The sequence below is a fragment of the Pongo abelii genome, chromosome 19 (genome assembly GCF_028885655.2).
Source record: "Pongo abelii isolate AG06213 chromosome 19, NHGRI_mPonAbe1-v2.0_pri, whole genome shotgun sequence".
Taxonomy (NCBI): domain Eukaryota; kingdom Metazoa; phylum Chordata; class Mammalia; order Primates; family Hominidae; genus Pongo; species Pongo abelii.
The window spans coordinates 3,992,521-4,011,336 of record NC_072004.2 but is presented as its reverse complement, the minus strand read 5'-3'; the positions used below and the strand labels follow the sequence as shown (position 1 = coordinate 4,011,336).

Sequence of the window (18,816 nt, the reverse complement as noted above, 5' to 3'; positions counted from 1 at the left end):
TAAGTATTCCTCTGACCAACATTCTTCTTATTCTCACTAATCAAGAGTTAACTCTGGTTGAAATAATAGTTTAGATATTTTATACTATGATTCTCATCCCAAGCATTTCCCCAAGTTGCTGTACAGTCTTTATTTTAACTTAAAAAGATTGCACAAGTAATGCATGTTTCTTAAATAAAAATAAACCTAAAAGTAAAATTAAGCTAAAAGAAAAATTAGTTATAAATTCCACCTGGGTTGATATTTTAGTATATATCCGTCCAATCGCTTGAGAGACAGACACAGAAAAATGTGTGTCTGCCTCTCTATGTGTGTAGTGTGTGGTGTGTGTAGGTATTATATGTATATGTATGCATGCATACACATACAAGTATATCTTAACAAAAAGCAAGACCTATTTTTTTTCTTTCTCTTTTCTCTTTTTTTTTTGAGACAGAGCACTCCAGTTCTGCCACCCATGCTGGAGTGCAGTGGTGTAATCACGGCTCAGTACTGCCCCAACCTCCCGGCTCAGTTTCTCTTCCCACATGAGTCTGGGACTACAGACACATGCCACCACTAATGGCATGTGCCCAGCTAATTTTTATATTTTTTGGTTTTATTTTGTTCAATTTTTTCTTATTTCTGTAGTTTTTGGGGAACAGGCGGTGTTTGGTTACATGGCTAAGTTCTTTAGTGGTGATTTCTGAGATTTTGGTGTAATTTTTGAATTTTTGTAAAGACAGAGGGTTTCACCATGTTGCCCGCACTGGTCTTGAATTCCCGGGCTCAAGCCATCCGCCCACCTTGGCCTCCCAAAGCATTGAGATTATAGGCATGAGCCACTGCACCCAGCCAATGAGATCTTATACAAGTATTTTTAGCCTACTTTTCAGAAAGCCTACTGTAGTAAATATCTTATGTTGAATATATATCTATGTAGTTTTAATTGCATTTTTTCAGTGTGTATGTATATTGTAATTTATTTAATTAGTTCTCCATTGTTGGACTCTTAAGATTTTTGTTCCAGTTCTTCATTAATAATATTGTGCTGAGCATCTTAGTATATTTTTCTGTATCTGTCCAGTTATTTTCTTCGGATAATATCTACATATGTAGTTGCTGTGTGAAAGGTTATGTTCTTTAAAGAATCTTTGCTAATCTGAGAGATAAAAAAATGTACTGTTGTTTCAATTTGTATTTGGTTATCAGTAAGGTTGATTAGTCATTATTTATCTTTGTGAATTACCTATTTATATCCATTGCCCATTTTTCCATTGGGTGTCCATCTTTTTATTTTTATTTGTAAGGTCTTTTTATTATAAAGAATGTTAACTCAGGCTGGGTGAAGCGGCTCACGCCTGTAATCCTAACGCTTTAGGAGGCCGAGGCAGGTGGATTGTTTGAGCCCAGGATTTCGAGACCAGCCTGGGCAACATGGCGAAACCGTCTCTACAAAAAATACAAAAATTAACCTGGTATGCTAGCACACACCTGCGGTCCCAGCTACTTGGGAGGCTGAGGTGGAAGGACCACTTGAGCCCAGGGAGTTCGAGGCCTCAGTGAGACATGATTGTGCCACTGCATTCCAGCCTGGGTGACATAGTGAGACCCTGTCTCAAAAGAAAAAAAAATAATGTTAACTCTTTGTCATATGTTTCAAATGTTTTCCCCAATTTATTCAACATATCTTTAGTAGGTTTATTTCCTCACTCACTGCCCACTGTGAAACTTCAGAGTCAAATGCTGCCCAGACTGCTGAGTCACTTTTTTTTTGAGACGGAGTCTCCCTCTGTCACCCAGGCTGGAGTGCAGTGGCTCGATCTCTGCTCACTGCAACCTCCGTCTCCTGGGTTCAAGCGATTCTCCTGCCTCAGCCCCTGAGTAGCTGGGATTACAGGTGCGCACCACCAGGCCCGGCTAATTTTTTTTTTGTATTTTTAGTAGAGATGGGGTTTCAGCATGTCGGTCAGGCTGGTCTCAAACTCCTGACCTCGTGGTCTGCCCGCCTCGGCCTCCCAAAGTGCTGGGATTACAGGCATGAGCCCACTGCACCCGGCCGAGTCCCCATTTTTAATGACTGTGTAATATTCCTTTAAGTTGGGTATACTGTCATTTACTTTATTAGCCTCAAATTTTAGGGATCCCTTGAGAAAGTCTAAGCATGTCATTCCATGCTTTTTCAGTTGTTGTCTCTACTTTCTTTAACCAGATGCTAACCCTGAGGTGGCGATGACAATGCTTCGCTGGATCTATACAGATGAGTTGGAGTTCAGAGAGGATGATGTGTTCCTGACTGAACTGATGAAACTAGCAAATCGGTTTCAGCTACAGCTCCTCAGGGAGAGGCAAGTCACAGCAGATATATTCAAGCACCTCAGATGGTGGTGGCTGAGCTTTAATTATGCCGAGCTCTGGGAAAACAGCTTCTTCTGCTAATGTAAATAACTTGGCAAGGTGTTGCTTTAAAGGCGATGCTGGGGACAGAGTTTGTTACCTCCCTCGCTTTGTGTTATCTTGTAGCTAAATTTTGCTAAAGCTTTTGCTATTCTCTTTTCTTTCACTGGTCTGTTACCTGAAATCACATAATCGTATAAACTGAAAAATTAAATATGAAATAATATAATCCAATGTCCAAACTTTCAGCTTTCCTTCCCTCTCTGTTTCCCTTGACATTTTACTCTATTTTCTGATATATCAAGTTGAATGAAATCCTTAGTCATAGTCTCTTTGTTGGAAACAATGAGTGCCTAAATGAATATGTGAAAATATTGTCCAAATAAGTGTTATAGCCAGTGTTCCAGAGATCTCACTTCATTTAAGTTACCGCATTTTAGGTTGTCAAGGAGATAGCATGCTGTGTTTTTATATTACATTTTCTGTGTTGCTCTCCCAAGTTGGCATTTTAGAACAGCAGAAAACAAAACGTTCACTAAATAATGTCAGACGAGATGTCCGGGAGCATCTGTCTATTGGAGCTGTGGCTCTTGGTAATCAGCTTGGTGATGGAGTGGCTTTTTACAGCATTTGGTCATCTTTTGTATTCCCCTGGGTGCATAAAGGAATGGCTTTTCTCCTGGGTGAGTGAAGGGATGGTTTCAGCCATCAGGAGGCACTCCACCTGTTGCTGTGTTTTCCCCAGAGAGACTCTGCTGCCTAGAGCTGCTTGCCATTTTCGTCATGGGCTGGTGTTTGCCCAGGAGGGCTCACTGTGCCCCACGTGAAATCAGTGGACGGCTTACTCCTGTCTGTTATTGATGTGGGTTTGAGTGCATTTTGATATCTAAATCCTATAAATAAAAAACAAAAGCAGGTCCACAATCGATAGGTGCATACAGCATTAGGCTATTAGCAAAGGTGATTTGATTATTGAGGCCATTCAGTTAACTCTTTCATTTGTTTGTTTGTTAATTTGTTTTGGTGAGGAATTTTGGTGAGAGTGAAATGAGACTGATTTTAATTAGATTATGATTTATGTCTTTATATGTTTTCCAGACTTCCTGAGCTTTCTCCTGTTGACCTTGTCAAACTTGCTTATGTAAATTAAATTGCTTTTGTAAAAATGTCTTGGGGTTGGAGTAGTTTAGATAGTTGTAATCTGTGTAATGGATTCTTTAATTAAACTGTTTGTTGACTGAATAGGCTTCATAACTGTCAACGTTACCAGATGCTTAATTTTTTATTGTTAGATATGAGTATTGAGTTATTATCTGTCATGGCTTTCTTAAGAGCTGGAGTGGAAGACAACAGGAGTGGAGTCAAGTGTTGGCTTTTAAAGGGTCACAGAGTGCCCCCTGCTGTCCTTGGAAGGAATTACATGCTTGAGATAATGAAAGGGTGCTAGCGACGGGTGCGGTTCAGTGTGAAGCAGCCGTTGCTCTTTTTGTAATGTGGGGATCTCGCTGGTTTTGGAATGCTAGCACTGATTTGATGACAAGGAAGTTTTTATAGTAAGCATCAGGAAAATACTTTTTTTCTTTTTTTTTCTACCATGGAGCGCACACTGAAGAAAATACTCTTTTTTTTTTTTTTTTTTTTTGAGACAGCCTCACTGTGTCACCCAGGCTGGAGTGCAATGGTGCAGTCTCGGCTCACTGCAACTTCCACCTCCAAGTTCAAGCGAGCCTCCTGAGTAGCTGGGATTACAGGTGCACGCCACCACGCCTGGCTAATTTTTATATTTTTAGTAGAGATGGGGTTTTGCCATGTTGGCCAGTTGAACTCCTGACCTCAAGTGATCCTTCTGCCTCGGCCTCCCAAAGTGCTGGGATTACAGGCGTGAACCACTGTACCCGGCTGTTTTAATTTTTTGTTTTTTGAGGCAGAGTTTCACTCTTACCGCCCTCGCTGGAGTGCAATGGCACAATCTTGGCTCACTGCAACCTCCACCTCCCGATTCAAGCGATTCTCCTGCCTCGGCCTCCTGAGTAGCTGGGGTTACAGGCGACTGCCACCACGCCCAGCTAATTTTTGTATTTTTAGTAGAGACGGGGTTTTGACATGTTGGCCAGGTTAGTCTCAAACTCCTAGCCTCAGGTGATCCGCCCACCTCAGCCTCCCAAGGTGCTGGGATTACAGGTGTGACCTACCGTGCCTGGCTACTGTTTTAAAAGAGATAATTAATGTATACTAAAAAAATGACAGTTAATTTTTTTCTCCTTACAAAAGTATAATACATGTTCGGTATATGATATTTGGAAGATACAGAATGATATAAAGAAAAAAGTCATTTGTAACTAAATCATTGTTTACCTTCTGTCATTTTTCAGTAATTTTTTTTTCCCACATCCACTCATGAGTGATATGAAAACTAGACAGGAGTTTGTGGGACGTTTAAATATATGCTTGATTTTATACTTTAAAAGTCACCAACATGGTGAAACCCCGTCTCTACTAAAAATACAAAAAAATTAGCCAGGTGTGGTGACGGGCACCTGTAATCCCAGCTACTCGGGAGGCTGAGGCAGGAGAATTGCTTGAACTTGGGAGGTGGAGGTTGTGGTGAGCCTGGATTGAGCCTTGTTGCTCCAGCCTGGGCAACATGAGTGAAACTCCGTCTCAAAAAAAAAAAAAAAAAAAGTTAGATTTATCGTTTTTGTATATCTGTATCCTTTCTGTACTCTAAAGTTAAAAATAATAATTTAAAAATTCCCTTCGAGTGAAAGTTAGTCTGTCTTGCTATTTTCAAAGAGAATATAGGAACTGAGAATCTTAATTTCTAAATAAGATTACATGTTCCTTGGTTGCGTAAATCATGTCAGTTACTATTTATAATCTATCCAAATGGCAAATGGCACTCTGGAGATCCTAGAATTGGTGACAGTGAAATGTCTGCCAGCTTTGATAAAAGATCTGCCTTCATGAAACATATTTGAGTCCCTTGGTGCAATGGCATTTGACAGTGAAAAGGAGGGGAATGGAATTTTCAGGTTCTCAGCATTTGTCTGTAAAAGTGCTTTGTAAAGTGCTCTACAAATTTGAGTTATTACTTCCTAAGGTCACACTGTGTATTAGGCTGCCTGGTGTTAGGATGTTAGGAAGGCAGATTGAATATTAGTTGTAAAAATGGTAAAAGCTTCTGAAAGCTATCTGAAAAGAGGTTTTTTTCCTCCTGGAATGCTCTGATTTCATAGCTGAGGTTAGAGTGACTTTGTCAGACATTGCTGTGATGTGCTACAGGTTTGGAGAAACCAATGGTACAGAAAACTGAGGCTTAGAAATATAATGCTGTTGACTGGGTGTGGTGGCTCACACCTGCAATCCCAGCACTTTGGGAGGCCGAGGTGGGCGGATCCCGAAGTCAGGAGATCGAGACCATCCTGGCTAACATGGTGAAACCTCATCTCTACTAAAAATACAAAAAATTAGCTGGGCGTGGTGGCGGACACCTTTAGTCCCAGCTACACGGGAGGCAGAGGCAGGAGACAGGAGAATCGCATGAACCTGGGAGGTGGAGGTTGCAGTGAGCCGAGATTGTGCCATTGCATTCCAGCCTGGGTGACAGAGTAAGACTTCGTCTCAAAAAAAAAAAAGGAAATATAATGCTGTTGTATGTAACTTACATTCTTGTTTATTATTGTAACTTAACTTATTAATGTAACTTACTTAGATATTGTAACAACATGATTTTTAAAGTGCCCTGGGAGAGATGCTTCCTTACACCAAGTCAGTAATGTTAATTAAAAACAAAGCACCCAGCCTGGCCATGGTGAAACCCCGTCCCTACTAATAATACAAAAATAAAAATTAGCCAGGCGTGGTGGCGGGCGCCTGTAATCCCAGCTACTCTGGAGTCTGAGGCAGGAGAATCGCTTGAACCTGGGAGGTGGAGGTTGCAGTGAGCCGAGATCATGCCACTGCACTCCAGCCTGGGCGACAGAGCAAGACTCTGTCTCAAAAAAAAACCAGCAACAACAACAAAAAAACCCCAAAGCTTTGACAGGTCTTAGTGTAAAGCAGGTGCCTGCATTTACTGCTAAATAGAGAAATGACTCCAAGATTGTATTCTTGCTCCTAGCCTCTCCTTCATGAGGTTTTGAAAGTGTGTTGTGAGGTGGGGCGCGGTGGCTCATGCCTGTAATCCCAGCACTTTGGGAGGCGGAGGTGGGAAGATAATGAGGTCAGGAGATCGAGACCATCCTGGCTAACATGGGGAAACCCCGTCTCTATTAAAAAAGAAATAGAAAAATTAGCTGGGTGTGGTGGCACGTGCCTGTAATCCCAGCTACTCGGGGGCTGAGGCAGGAGAATCGCTTGAACCTGGAAGGCGGAGGTTGCAGTGAGCCAAGATCATGTCACTGCACTCCAGCCTGGCGACGAAGCTAGACTCCGTCTCAAAAAAAAAGAAAGAAAAAGTGTGTTCTGCATTCTTCCCAGGTCTTTCTCATGATGTTCCTTTCTTCTGCCATCACCCATTCCCATGGTCTTTTTCTGCGTCTGTTACTAAAGCCCGTCCGTCAAGATTGGGAGTTATCTGCTAGCTAGTTATGGTCAACAGTACTGAAATCCACTAATGTGGGTTATTAACATTATGTCATTTCCTTTTGTGCTTTTTCCTTAGTAAAGGAATTTCAGGTTTTAGAGACGAGAGGAGCTAGGAGAGGGACCTCAAACTTCCAAGCATATTTACTACATACCTCAAGCTGTGCTGAGTGTAACTAGTTCTTCTCCATCTTGACAAACACACAAGTGTTCCTCAAATATCTGAAGTAGAGTAACATCTTTATTTTACAGAGGAGGAGACAGAGGCACAGAGAGCTCAAGTAATTTCGCCCCTAAAATTTAATGGGTCTCCACTCAGGTCTTTTTTACCTCGTTGTTTATTTTGCTCTGTCCACCACATCCTGCCTTTGTGGTTAGAAAAGAGTTTTGGTGGAGGCTGCTGGCAGGGAAAACAGTGGTGGATGTCAGGAAATCTCGTGAAACCATACTAGTCGTCTGTGACTGCCCTTGGAGGTGAACCTGATTTGGAGGGAGTTGTGGAGGCGAGGGAGGTGAAGGGCTGTGCCCTGGCCACTTTTCCCCATGGGCCTGGTCTCATGGGAGACTCCCTAAGGCTTCCAGGAATTCTGGCATAGAGGAAGTGTGTCTTTCCAGTGCCGTATCTTCCAGACTACGATGTGGTCCTGCTTTTGCTACCAGAGACCTATTTGCCTGCCTTCAGCTCTCTCTTCTCTGATGTAGTTGATGTTCTTTTTTTTTTTTTTTTTTTTTTGAGACAGGGTCTCTTGTCTGTCATCTAGGCAGGTGTACAGTGGTGTGATCACGGCTCACTGCAGCCTTGAACTCCTGGGCTCTCACTTCAGCCTCCTGAGTAGCTGGGACTACAGGCACACGCTACCATGCCCGCCTAATTTCTGAATTGTTTTGGTAGAGACAGGGTCTTGCTGTGTTGCCCAGGCTGGTCTTGAACTCGTGGCCACAAATACTCCTCCTGCCTTGGCCTCCCAGAGTGCTGGGATTACAGATGTGAGCCTCTGCACCTGGCCGTATTTCCTTATTAATGATTCTGAAAGAGTCTTGTTTTTGTTATTACGTGGCTTAATGAGGACATCCATTGTAGCCAGTTTTTCTCTATTTTGGTGTACTGTGGTTTTGTTGTTATAGTAGAAATCTGATTTTTTTGGTGTCGGGGGTGTACTATGATTTGGCTATTTTTTCTAATTTTTTTTTTTTTTTTTTTGAGGCGAGTCTTGCTCTGTCACCCAGGCTGGAGTGCAGTGGCACCGTCTCAGCTCACTGCAACCTCTGTCTCCCGGGTTCAAGTGATTCTTGTGCCTCAGCTTCCCGAATATCTGGGACGACAGGCACGCCCAGCTAATTTGTTTTTGTATTTTTAGTAGAGACGGGGTTTCGCCATGTTGCCCAGGCTGGTCTGGAACTCCTGAGCTCAGGCAATCTGCCCGCCTCGGCCTCTCAAAGTGCTAGGATTTTAGGTGTGAGCCACCACGCCTGGCCGATTTGGCTGTTTTTTTCTAAACATTATAGATGTTTTAGGTGGGTTTTTTCTTTTTTCTTTTTCTTTTTTTTTTTTTTTTAGTTGTTGTTGATGGAGTCTCACTCTGCCAACCAGGCTGGAGTGCAGTGGCGCAATCTCGGCTCACTGCAATCTCCGCCTCCTGGGTTCGAGCAATTCTCCTGTCTCAACCTCCCGAGTAGCTGGGACTACAGGCGCCTGCCACCATGCCCGGCTAATTTTTGTATTTTTAGTAGAGACATGGTTTCGCCTTGTTGGTAAGGCTGGTCTCGAGCTCCTGACCTCAGTTGATCCTAGGTGGGGCTTTTAAAATACAGCTTTATTGAGTTATAATTCACATACCATACACATTCATCTTATTGGAGAGCTTTTTTTTTTTTTTTGAGACGGAGTTTTGCTTTTGTTGCCCAGGCTGGAGTGCAATGGCATGATCTCAGTTCACCACAACCTCCGCCTCCCGGGTTCAAGAGATTCTCCTGCCTCAGCCTCCTGAGTAGCTTGGATTACAGGCATGCGCCACCACACCTGGCTAATTTTGTATTTTTAGTAGACACAAGGTTCCTCCATGTTGGTCAGGCTGGTCTCGAACTCCCGACCTCAGGTGATCCACCCACCTCGGCCTCCCAAAGCGCTGGGATTACAGGCGTGAGCCACTGCACCTGGCCGGGAGAGCTTTTAGAGGTGTTAATTATTGAGCATAGAGCCTCGTATTTGAAACTATTTCTAAGACAGACTGTTTGCATAATACATTTGTGCTAGTGGGAACTAAAGTGGTGTTCCATACAATTAAATTTTCTTTGAAGGACAGAGGTTGATCCATTTTGTGCTTGATTCAACAATTACCTGTCTGTGTGATCAGTGGGTGTCATATGTGTACTGTTAAGACAGGTGGGGTATTATGCTTAATCAGTTTATTTGCATGTTATTTTGATTCTGACCAGAACGAAGCAATGAAATATTATAATGAAATTCTAGTACTTTTTAAATATGGGAGACCAACTGTAATTTATTCATAACACTTTGCATAACCTTACCCCATAGTGTTATTAATAGGACATAGCCAGCCAGTACAAAGATGATCGCTTTGGTTTGTTCGTTTGTGAATGTATTTGTCCAGTAATACTGCTCATGATGAATACTGTCTTACAGATGTGAGAAGGGTGTTATGTCTCTAGTGAATGTCAGGAACTGTATTCGCTTCTACCAGACGGCAGAGGAGCTGAATGCCAGCACACTGATGAACTACTGTGCAGAAATTATTGCAAGTCATTGGGTGAGTGAGGTTGAGGGTGTCGACAAAGCACTCTAGCTGGCAGTCAGGAGACTGCCGTTTGGAACATAGTTCCATGGAAAGTGACCTCTCTGGCACCTAGTTTTCTCTTGTTACACAATGGAAGAATAAATAGTTTGATTAGATGATCTATGAGACTCTTTTCAACTCAAATTCTGGTAGTTCTGTGATTTCAGAGCTGAAGGACAAAAGATAGCTCAGGTCTGGCTGGGCGTGGTGGCTCACGCCTGCAATTCCAGCACTTTGGGAGGCCGAGGTGGGCAGACCACTTGAGTTCAGGAGTTCGAGACCATCCTGGCCAACATGGTGAAACCCCATCTCTACTAAAAATACAAAAATTAGCTGGGCTCAGTGGTGCCTGCCTGTAGTCCCAGCTACTCAGGAGACTGTGGCAGGAGAATCACATAAACCCGGGAGGCGGAGGTTGCAGTGAACTGAGATCGGGCCACTACACTCCAGCCTGGGTGACAGAGTGAGACTCCGTCTCCCGCCCCCCCAAAAAAGATAGCTCAGGTCCAGAAACAGGCTTGGAAGCATCGCCTGCCTTCACCCTCCATCTGTGGAAGCTGCTGCTGAGCTGCAGGAATAGGATGTGGCTCCACGGCCAGCAGGCCCTGCAGTTTCAGCAGCACGGTTTCAGAGCTTGCCCTTGTTCTCCTAATCAGGCGGAGAGCATCTTTCAGTTTGGATTTCCCTTTCTTAGGTTGTTTCATCATAAAGAACAGTGTTTACAATTTTTTTTTTTGAGACTGAGTTTTGCTCTTGTTGCCCAGGCTGGAGTGCAATGGCACGGTCTCAGCTCCCTGCAACCTCTGCCTCCCAGGTTCAAGCGATTCTCCTGCCTTGGCCTCCTGAGTGGCTGGGATTACAGGCATGCAGCACCACGCCCAGCTAATTTTGTATTTTTAGTAGAGACGGGGGTTTCTCCATAGTCAGGCTGGTCTCAAACTCCCGACCTCAGGTGATCGATCCGCCCACCTCGGCCTCCCAAAGTGCTGGGAGTACAGGCGTGAGCCACTGCTCCCGGCCAGTGTTTACATTTTGTTGTTGTTGTTTGCACTTTTAGAAAATTAGGGCTGGTGCTACCTTTTGCAAATTAGTTTCTGCGAATTGTTTGGTATTCAACAACACTGTGGGAAAAGCCTGAGAGTTTCAGAAAAGGCGGCTAGAAGAACTGGATTTTAAGGAATTGAAACAGGATTGGTAACCTTTCTTTTAAAATAGGTAGAAATATAGAGATCTGCAATAATAGGGACCAGCTGCGACTCAGTGGAGTGACTTGTTTGTGGAAGCTGGAATTGATTTTGTAACTGCCATCTTTCGGCGGGTGGGAGGAGGACTCCCTGCTCTCATGTGAGGCTCCCTCGGGGCGCATTCCTGTTAGAGGTATGCGGGGCTGGTGTTTTGCCACCTCACTGGGAGGCACAGTAGTGCTGGAGGAGAGTGAGGCTCCGAACGTCAGCCTTCTGGTTCCCCAGCCATTTAAGGACTGTCTGAACTTGAGCAAGTTATCTAATCTCTTTATGCTGTAATTTTTTCTTCTGTAAAATGGGGATGTTCAAGTACTTGCCTCACTGGGTTTTGGGGAGAAATAAATGAGTTGGGAAAGGTTAAGCCCTTAAAGAAGGGCCTGACTGACGCATTGTAAGGGCTTGCTAAATGGTGGTTGTGTTCATTGCCTTGTATCTGTTCTGCTTTTTACTGTGTTGTGAATTCTTAGGACGACCTGAGGAAGGAGGATTTCAGCAGCATGAGCGCTCAGTTGTTATACAAAATGATCAAATCCAAGACGGAGTACCCGTTACATAAAGCCATTAAAGTGGAGAGAGAAGACGTGGTCTTCCTGTATCTGATTGAAATGGATTCCCAGGTAATGTAGCTGCCTTTTCCATTCTTCATTTCCCAAAACTCTAATGCACTTGTCTTTCTCCATGGTACTTCTCACTTCCTTTCGAGCCATGACTGGCACAGTCTTTAACGTATGGATTTCTACTAAATAGTTTGTTCAAGGCAATCTGAGCTTTTTTCTAACATGTTTCTCAAAATTCTTTCAGCCTTAGCCCATTGCCCAATTTAAAAACCTCTTATATGCTTTTAGGTAGTTTTGTTTTTGTTTTTGTTTTTAAAAAAACGCTTCTTAACTTCTAGGGGCCAAAATCTGTGTTAGTTTACTTTTGCTGCTATAATAAATTACCATAAACTTAATGGCTTAAAACAACACAAATGTATTGCCTTACAGTTTTGTAGGCTAGAAGTCCAGGACAGGAATCACTGGCCCAAAATCAAGGTGTCAGCAGGCTGTGCTTCTTTCCAGAGACTCAAGAGGAGAATCCATTTCCCGCTTATTTGGGTTTTTGGCAGAATTCAGATTCTTGCACTTACAGGATCGAGGTCCCCATTTTCTTGCTGGCCGTCAGCTGAGGGCCATTCCCACTTCTAGAGCCTGCCACACATTCCTTAGCTCATAGCCCCCGGCTTTTGTCTTAAAAGCCAGCAGTGGTGGGTCAGGTGCTTCTCATGTCACATCTCTCTGACTTACTCTTCTGGTTCCCTTTTTCACTTTGAGGGACTTGTGTGGTTAGATAGATTGGGCCCTCTGTGTTTAGATAGGTCGGGCCTCTTGGATAATCTGGGATACTGTCCCTATCACAAGGTCCTTAATCACATCCTCAAAGTGCCTTTTGCCATGTAACGTGGCATCTTTACAGGTTCTGGGGATTAGGACATGTGCATCTTTGGGAGGCCATAATTCTGCCCACCATATGACCGTGAAAGAAATGTGATGACTCTTGACAGATGGGAGCGAAGTATGTTTCGTCCCGGGTATCCAGTGTATGGGGAGACATTAAACTGCTGGGAAGAATGAGATAGGAACGCCACCGCCTTTCATGAAAACATTAGCTGTTCACCGTAAAACTCTCTGAGCCTCTGCCTGGCACTAACTTGTGCCCCACAGCACTCTGTCCACATTTTCCTGGTGGCCCTTACATCGTCTCCCACATTGTTTATGTTGGCTATGTGATCCCCATTAATTCTGTACTCCCTGAAAACATGTACCCTGAGGAAGCCTGATAGAAGTTTGTGAATAAAGTTGAATTTGGGGAGTAAGCAGTGTTGGAGCACTTAAATTTGACATTTGTATAAGAGATGATATTTAAGGGTCAGTGACGGTGGGAGAAATTAAAATAGGTCGTATTCTCTACTCACTGGGTGCTAATTTACAAACTTGTTTGTGTAGCTCCCTGGGAAGCTGAATGAAGCGGATCATAACGGAGATCTGGCATTAGATCTAGCCCTTTCACGACGACTGGAGAGTATTGCCACCACGCTGGTTAGTCACAAAGCTGACGTGGACATGGTTGACAAGAGTGGCTGGAGCTTGTTACACAAAGGAATCCAAAGAGGTAGGAAGAAGTGTATATTTTTCCTTGCAGGCAATTTTATTTTTATCCAAATAATTTTTGAAGACTTTCTGACCTTGTTCCCAAAATTTTCAAAGGCTTCTCTAGTCTGTACTCACAGGCTACATGATTTAGAATTTGATCCTTGGGTCAGAGGAAGCACTCAAGAGCTGTTGCCTATGCCTTGTTAGTTTGGCCATTCACAGTGCCAGCAGGGCCCCAGGAGGAAAGGCTACAAAGATGGTACTTGTGTGAAGAACTACCTTTTACTTGTAAGCACTTGATATATTTGCTTGTTCAATGGATCGCTTTCTCCAGGAATTGTGCTAGGAAGGTTTTGCTTTTGTATCCTACCACAGATACAAGGATAGTAGCAAAACCATAAATGTTGAAACATGTTCTTAGCTTCAGGGTTTTCACTTTAACAGGCTAGGCCTCTATTATGATAAATTGATAGAGTTTCATTTTGTTCTAGCAGAGTTATTTGAAATTGTAGCTATATTTTGAATGTATTGTTAGTAGTTGGAAGAATACAGAAATGATAGACTTGAGAACAAAACATTTAAATCTTTTTTTTTTTTTTTTGAGACAGAGTCTTGCTGTGTCGCCCAGGCTGGAGTGCAGTGGCGTGATCTCGGCTCACTGCAAGCTCCGCCTCCTGGGTTCATGCCATTCTCCTGCCTCAGCCTCCCCAGTAGCTGGGACTACAGGCGCCCGTCACCACGCCCAGCTAATTTTTTGTATTTTTGTTAGAGATGGGGTTTCACTGTGTTAGCCAGGATGGTCTCGATCTCCTGACCTTATGATCTGCCTGCCTTGGCCTCCCAAAGTGCTGGGATTAGAGGTGTGAGCCACCGCGCCCGGCCAAAACATTTTAATCTTAATGAATTAACTTGTCAAAGGAAAAAAAATACTAGGTTTTTGTTTGTTTTTTTTTTCCATAGTCTTACTAATTCATGAGTCCCAAATGGATCCTGGCAGATTTTGCTTTGCAATGGTCATTTTAGACAGAGTGAAATCTGTACAGAGGTAGAGTTCCAGTGAGAAATGAAAGCTTTCCAAAGTGTCAAAGCGTTAGTTTTGTGGAGGGATGGTTGACTTGATTGAAGTACACTGCCGTGGCCACTTTTTTTTTTATTTACATGTAGACATCAAAGAGAGAATCTACTCGTTTCATTCCATCTTAATCATCTATATTTTCCCCTTTTGATGATGCATTGTTATACCATTATTGTCTATGCTACATTTTTGCCATTCACAAATTGCTCCTAGTTGGTGGAATGTAGTTACATCAAGATGTGGTCCTGTGCCAGCTTTGTCCTTTTTGGGCCAGGGTTTTAATACAAGTATCCTTATAAGCCATGTGTTGGAGTGCTGAGCTTGCTGGCTGGTAGAGAGGAAAATTTTGCTCATCACTGGGTAGGAAATCCTTCGAGTATATCAGTGTCAAGAGCAGATGCATCTTCCTCAAGCACCGTTATGTGCTGTGCAAAGCCAGCGGGTGCTTAGCACTGAGTGTGATTCAGTGGGGAAATCTCCACCACATAGGGAATGATTCTTTCCCACACTGTTTCATGTCTGAGATGTTTATTTTGGAAACAGATACCCTGTTACTAAAAAAAAAAAAAATCTGAGAATTTTCTTTCTTTCCTCCCAGGGAGTTAATTCTTATGTTTGATGATAAATCATCTTTGAGTTATTAAATATTTTGGTGATTGCTTAGCTACAAGAATTGCCAAGAATTACTGATACATTTTTGATGTTTATTTTCAGATGATTTAATCTTCCACTCTGAGTTTATTAATTGCTTGCAAGTATGTGGATTACAGTGTGGGTATAATAAACTTGATTTTGCTAACTTTAGAGAGTGTTGCATATTACAGTAGACAGAGCACTGGCTTTATGAAGCTCGTGTTTACCAAGGTTTGAATCTCAGCTCATCTGTTTACTCTGTGGCCTTGGACAAGTCACATTCTACGTCTTCCTCATCCATAAAGTGGAATTACTTTTGCTTTATTGGTTTGTTCAGAGAATACGAGGCAATGTGAGTAGCACACGCAGCAGTGATTACCAGGGGAATGGCGGGGCCAACCCTGCCGTTCATCCCTTGCCCCTGCAATGGAAATGCCATAACCAGGTCCAGTTCCTGTAGGAGTTTTTTTCACTTTAACTGTTAAGAGTGAAAGTCTTTAATATATGAGATTTCGGTTTAGTCTGAGCACACATTAGAATCTGTCAGCAAAATAGTGAGTGATCATCCTAATAACCAAGTATAGCAGTCATTTTATCTAAAGAGTGGAACAGGCAGGCCGTGTCTCCGGGAGAGTCCACAGGGGGCACCTGTTTGGCCACAGGGATGCCGTCTCCTTGGATTTGTCTGATCTGAGCAAGAAGATGAGTCTTCACTTTATAAAAACAGTTCTTCCTGAACTTTTTTACCTTAATAACCAACATCAGTTGGTGGGTTTCTTTTTTCTTTCTTTTTTTTTTTTTTTTTTTTTGTTGAGACGGAGTTTCGCTCCTGTCGCCCAGGCTGGAGTGCAATGGCTCAGTCTCGGCTCACCGCAACCTCTGCCTCCCAGGTTCAAGCGATGCTCCTGCCTCAGCCTCCTGAGTAGCTGGGATTACAGGCACCCGCCACCACGCCCGGCTAATTTTGTATTTTTAGTAGAGACGGGGTTCCTTCATGTTGGTCAGGCTGGTCTCGAACTCCCAACCTTAGGTGATCTGTCCACCTCAGCCTCCCAGAGTGCTGGGATTAAAGGCGTGAGCCACTGCGCCCGGCCGATGGGTTTCTTCAGTAGGATGTTCCCGTTAATTTTTAGTAAATTTGAAAATGATGCCACCAACTGGAGCAGCATGAAATATGGTTTGTATTAATTGAATAATGAAGGTTACTGGCTGAATAAAACCGTCAAGAAGCTGCATTGAAAGAAATATTGTATATGGATTTTTTTAGTGTGAAGTTTTTTGTTAGGAATATTTTTATGTGGTTGGATTGTAATAGTCATGCCTCATTTACCTGGCAGTGTCAGTGAATGAGGTGATGAAGTAACTGAAACTTTTAAGCACCAGTTTTTATTTTAACTGTTTCTGATGATTTGAAATCTTTCTAAAATGTGTTAACCATTTTCTTATTGACAGAAACCTTATAAATGGTGCTTGTGACATTTTCTGTTCCCTCCCTTTGTTCTGCTGTTCTGATATCAGTTGTCCTTTTCCTTTATGTACCCTCTGGGCTGACTTTCTTTTAATGTAAAACTTTATTAATTTTCTATTTCTAGTAATTTCTAAATAGCTTCTTTGTGTGGGGTGAATATATTTATATATAATGTGTATGATTATAAGTAAAAAGAACTTTATATTTGGATCTTATTAATAAAGTAAATCTGATCCAAAGTCTATAATTCTTCTAAGAGGACTTAAGGATTTAAGATATAAAATTTTTTTTTATCATGCTATCCATCTGAATCCAGTCATTCATAGGTTTTCATATACCTGTGCAGTATTGCCCAGTTTATCTTCTGTATGGTTGGTGTATTATACATTTTTCATTAACCTATCTTTTCTTAGCTTTACTGTGTATTTATCTCTCTTTTTTTAAAAAGACACAGTCTTGCTCTGTCGCCCAGGCTGGAGTGCAGTGCTGCAATCTCGGCTTACTGCAACCTCCACCTCCTGGGTTCAAGCGATTCTCCTGCCTCAGCCTCCCTAGTAGCTGGGATTACAGCCACGTGCCACTACGCTTGGCTAATTTTTGTATTTTTGTAGAGATTGGGTTTGCCATGTTGGCCAGGCTGGTCTCAAACCCCTGGCCTCAAGTGAACTGCCCACCTCGGCCTCCCAAAGTGCTGGGATTACAGTCAGGAGCCGCTGCGCCCGGCCACTATGTATTTGTGTCTTAGTTTGGAATATATTTTAAGCTTAAAGGTAATGAAACTACATTACCCCTTCTCCCCTGAGTATCTCATATTTTGGACTTTTCATTAAGGCCCTTTGTCCTAATAATTCTGAAGTTTCTTTCTACTCCCAGAATGTAAGTGGCCGTCTCTAGGATATTTAGTTGTATTGCTAATATATTGTTGTCTTTACACATTTTCTCCTATACCAAATCCATGTGGAGTTTGTTCACGCTACAGAGTAGGACCTTCTGTGTATATGTGTAAATGGATAGCAAAGGCCTGACCTAGCCTAGCCCCCTATGTGCATGTTACCTGCTGCCTGCAGTGCTTTACTGCCTCTGTACTGTGAAGAAATCTAAGCGTTGATACTGGTAAAGATTGCACCCTTCTGCACCCCTTACCCCACCCAAAACGGGAGCAGAAGAATGAAAATATTTCAAGAGAAGGGACTTACTGGAAAATTGTTAAATTACCTGAAGTCATAATTCATTCAAATAAGAGCCTTTCTGATAAAGTAGAACCCAATAGCCCTAACCAGTCAATCCATTTTCTTCCCAAACATTTCCCCAGGGTCTGTTTTTTATAAGACAGTGTGAATCCAAAAAAAAAAAAAAAAAGAAATCAGACACAGGCCAATCTAGCATCTGAGGAGCAAGTCAGCATCTGAGGCCTGTTGTCTGCCCCAGTGCCAGAGCCCACATTCTCTAGCAAGATGGTCCCTTGGAAGAAAGCATAGAGCAGATGGGAAGTGTTGAAAAACAGACAATCGGCCTGGGCGCAGTGGCTCACGCCTGTCACCCAGCACTTTGGGTGGCCAAGGTGGGAGGATCACTTGAGGCCAGGAGTTTGAGTCCAGCCTGGGCAACATAGGGAGACCTCACCTCTACAAAAATATTTTAAAATGAGCCAGGCAGGGTGGCATGCGCCTGTACCCCTAGCTACTTGGGAGGCTGAGGCAGGAGGATTTCTTGAGGCTGGGAGGCTGAGGTTGCAGTGAGCCATGATGGCACTAGTGCACTCCAGCTTGACCAACAGAATGAGACCCTGTCTCAAAAAACCAAAATCCAAAACAAAAGCAAATGATTTTCTAATTTCATACCCACTGAGAACCAGATGAAACCTGTATATTCAAATGAAAATATGCACAGGAATACAGGCAACAGACCTGAGAGAGTTTTACCACTCCTGAAACCCCATTCTAGATATTCAGACTGTAGATATGTAGTCGAAGGAGATGAAATGGTATCGTAAGATATGAAAGGAAAACTTTGGAAGAAAGAGAAAATCGTCTCGAGTCGTGATTCAAAGGAGTCTGCACTCACAATTCTAACAATTAGGAACTGAAGTGTCCTGATACAAAGACAAAAAAGCACATCCTATGGAAAGATCCGTAAATTAAAGAAGTTCCAAGGCAGCTTCAGCAATCTAGCATTCATCACAAGGTCACCGACACATTTAAGGAGTATAGTCAACTCTCATGGGACCAGTAAATCAAACTCTGGGACGTTGTTCTGCATGCGGGGGATCATCCAGCTGAAGAAGGTTGTGATTTGCAAGAAATTCATCCTGTAGACCTTGGTGAAATGGAGATGGAATCTGCAGAAAGTACCTCTGAATCCCAGCTCTTGGGTTAACTTGCTATCATCCATCAGAGTCACACATGGGGACTTCAAGTTGCAAGTTGCAGATGAGTTTGATTTGGAAGATGTTTAACTGAACCCTTGAAAGACTTTCCAGGCCAGGCGCCGTGGCTCACGCCTGTAATCC

The 18,816-nt window shown here is 42.9% G+C and overlaps 1 protein-coding gene across 5 annotated transcripts in view; it reads left to right on the top strand.

The window, feature by feature from the left end:
• ANKFY1 (ankyrin repeat and FYVE domain containing 1) overlaps positions 1-18,816 on the top strand; it is a 99,573-nt gene that overhangs the window by 44,537 nt on the left and 36,220 nt on the right. For all 5 annotated transcript variants that reach the window (XM_063717958.1, XM_009251146.4, XM_002826859.5 and 2 more), the window contains 4 exons: positions 2,192-2,327; positions 9,605-9,728; positions 11,467-11,616; positions 12,985-13,150. In XM_063717958.1, the coding sequence (XP_063574028.1) occupies positions 2,192-2,327; positions 9,605-9,728; positions 11,467-11,616; positions 12,985-13,150 (576 nt within the window). The remainder of the gene's footprint in view (positions 1-2,191; positions 2,328-9,604; positions 9,729-11,466; positions 11,617-12,984; positions 13,151-18,816) is intronic.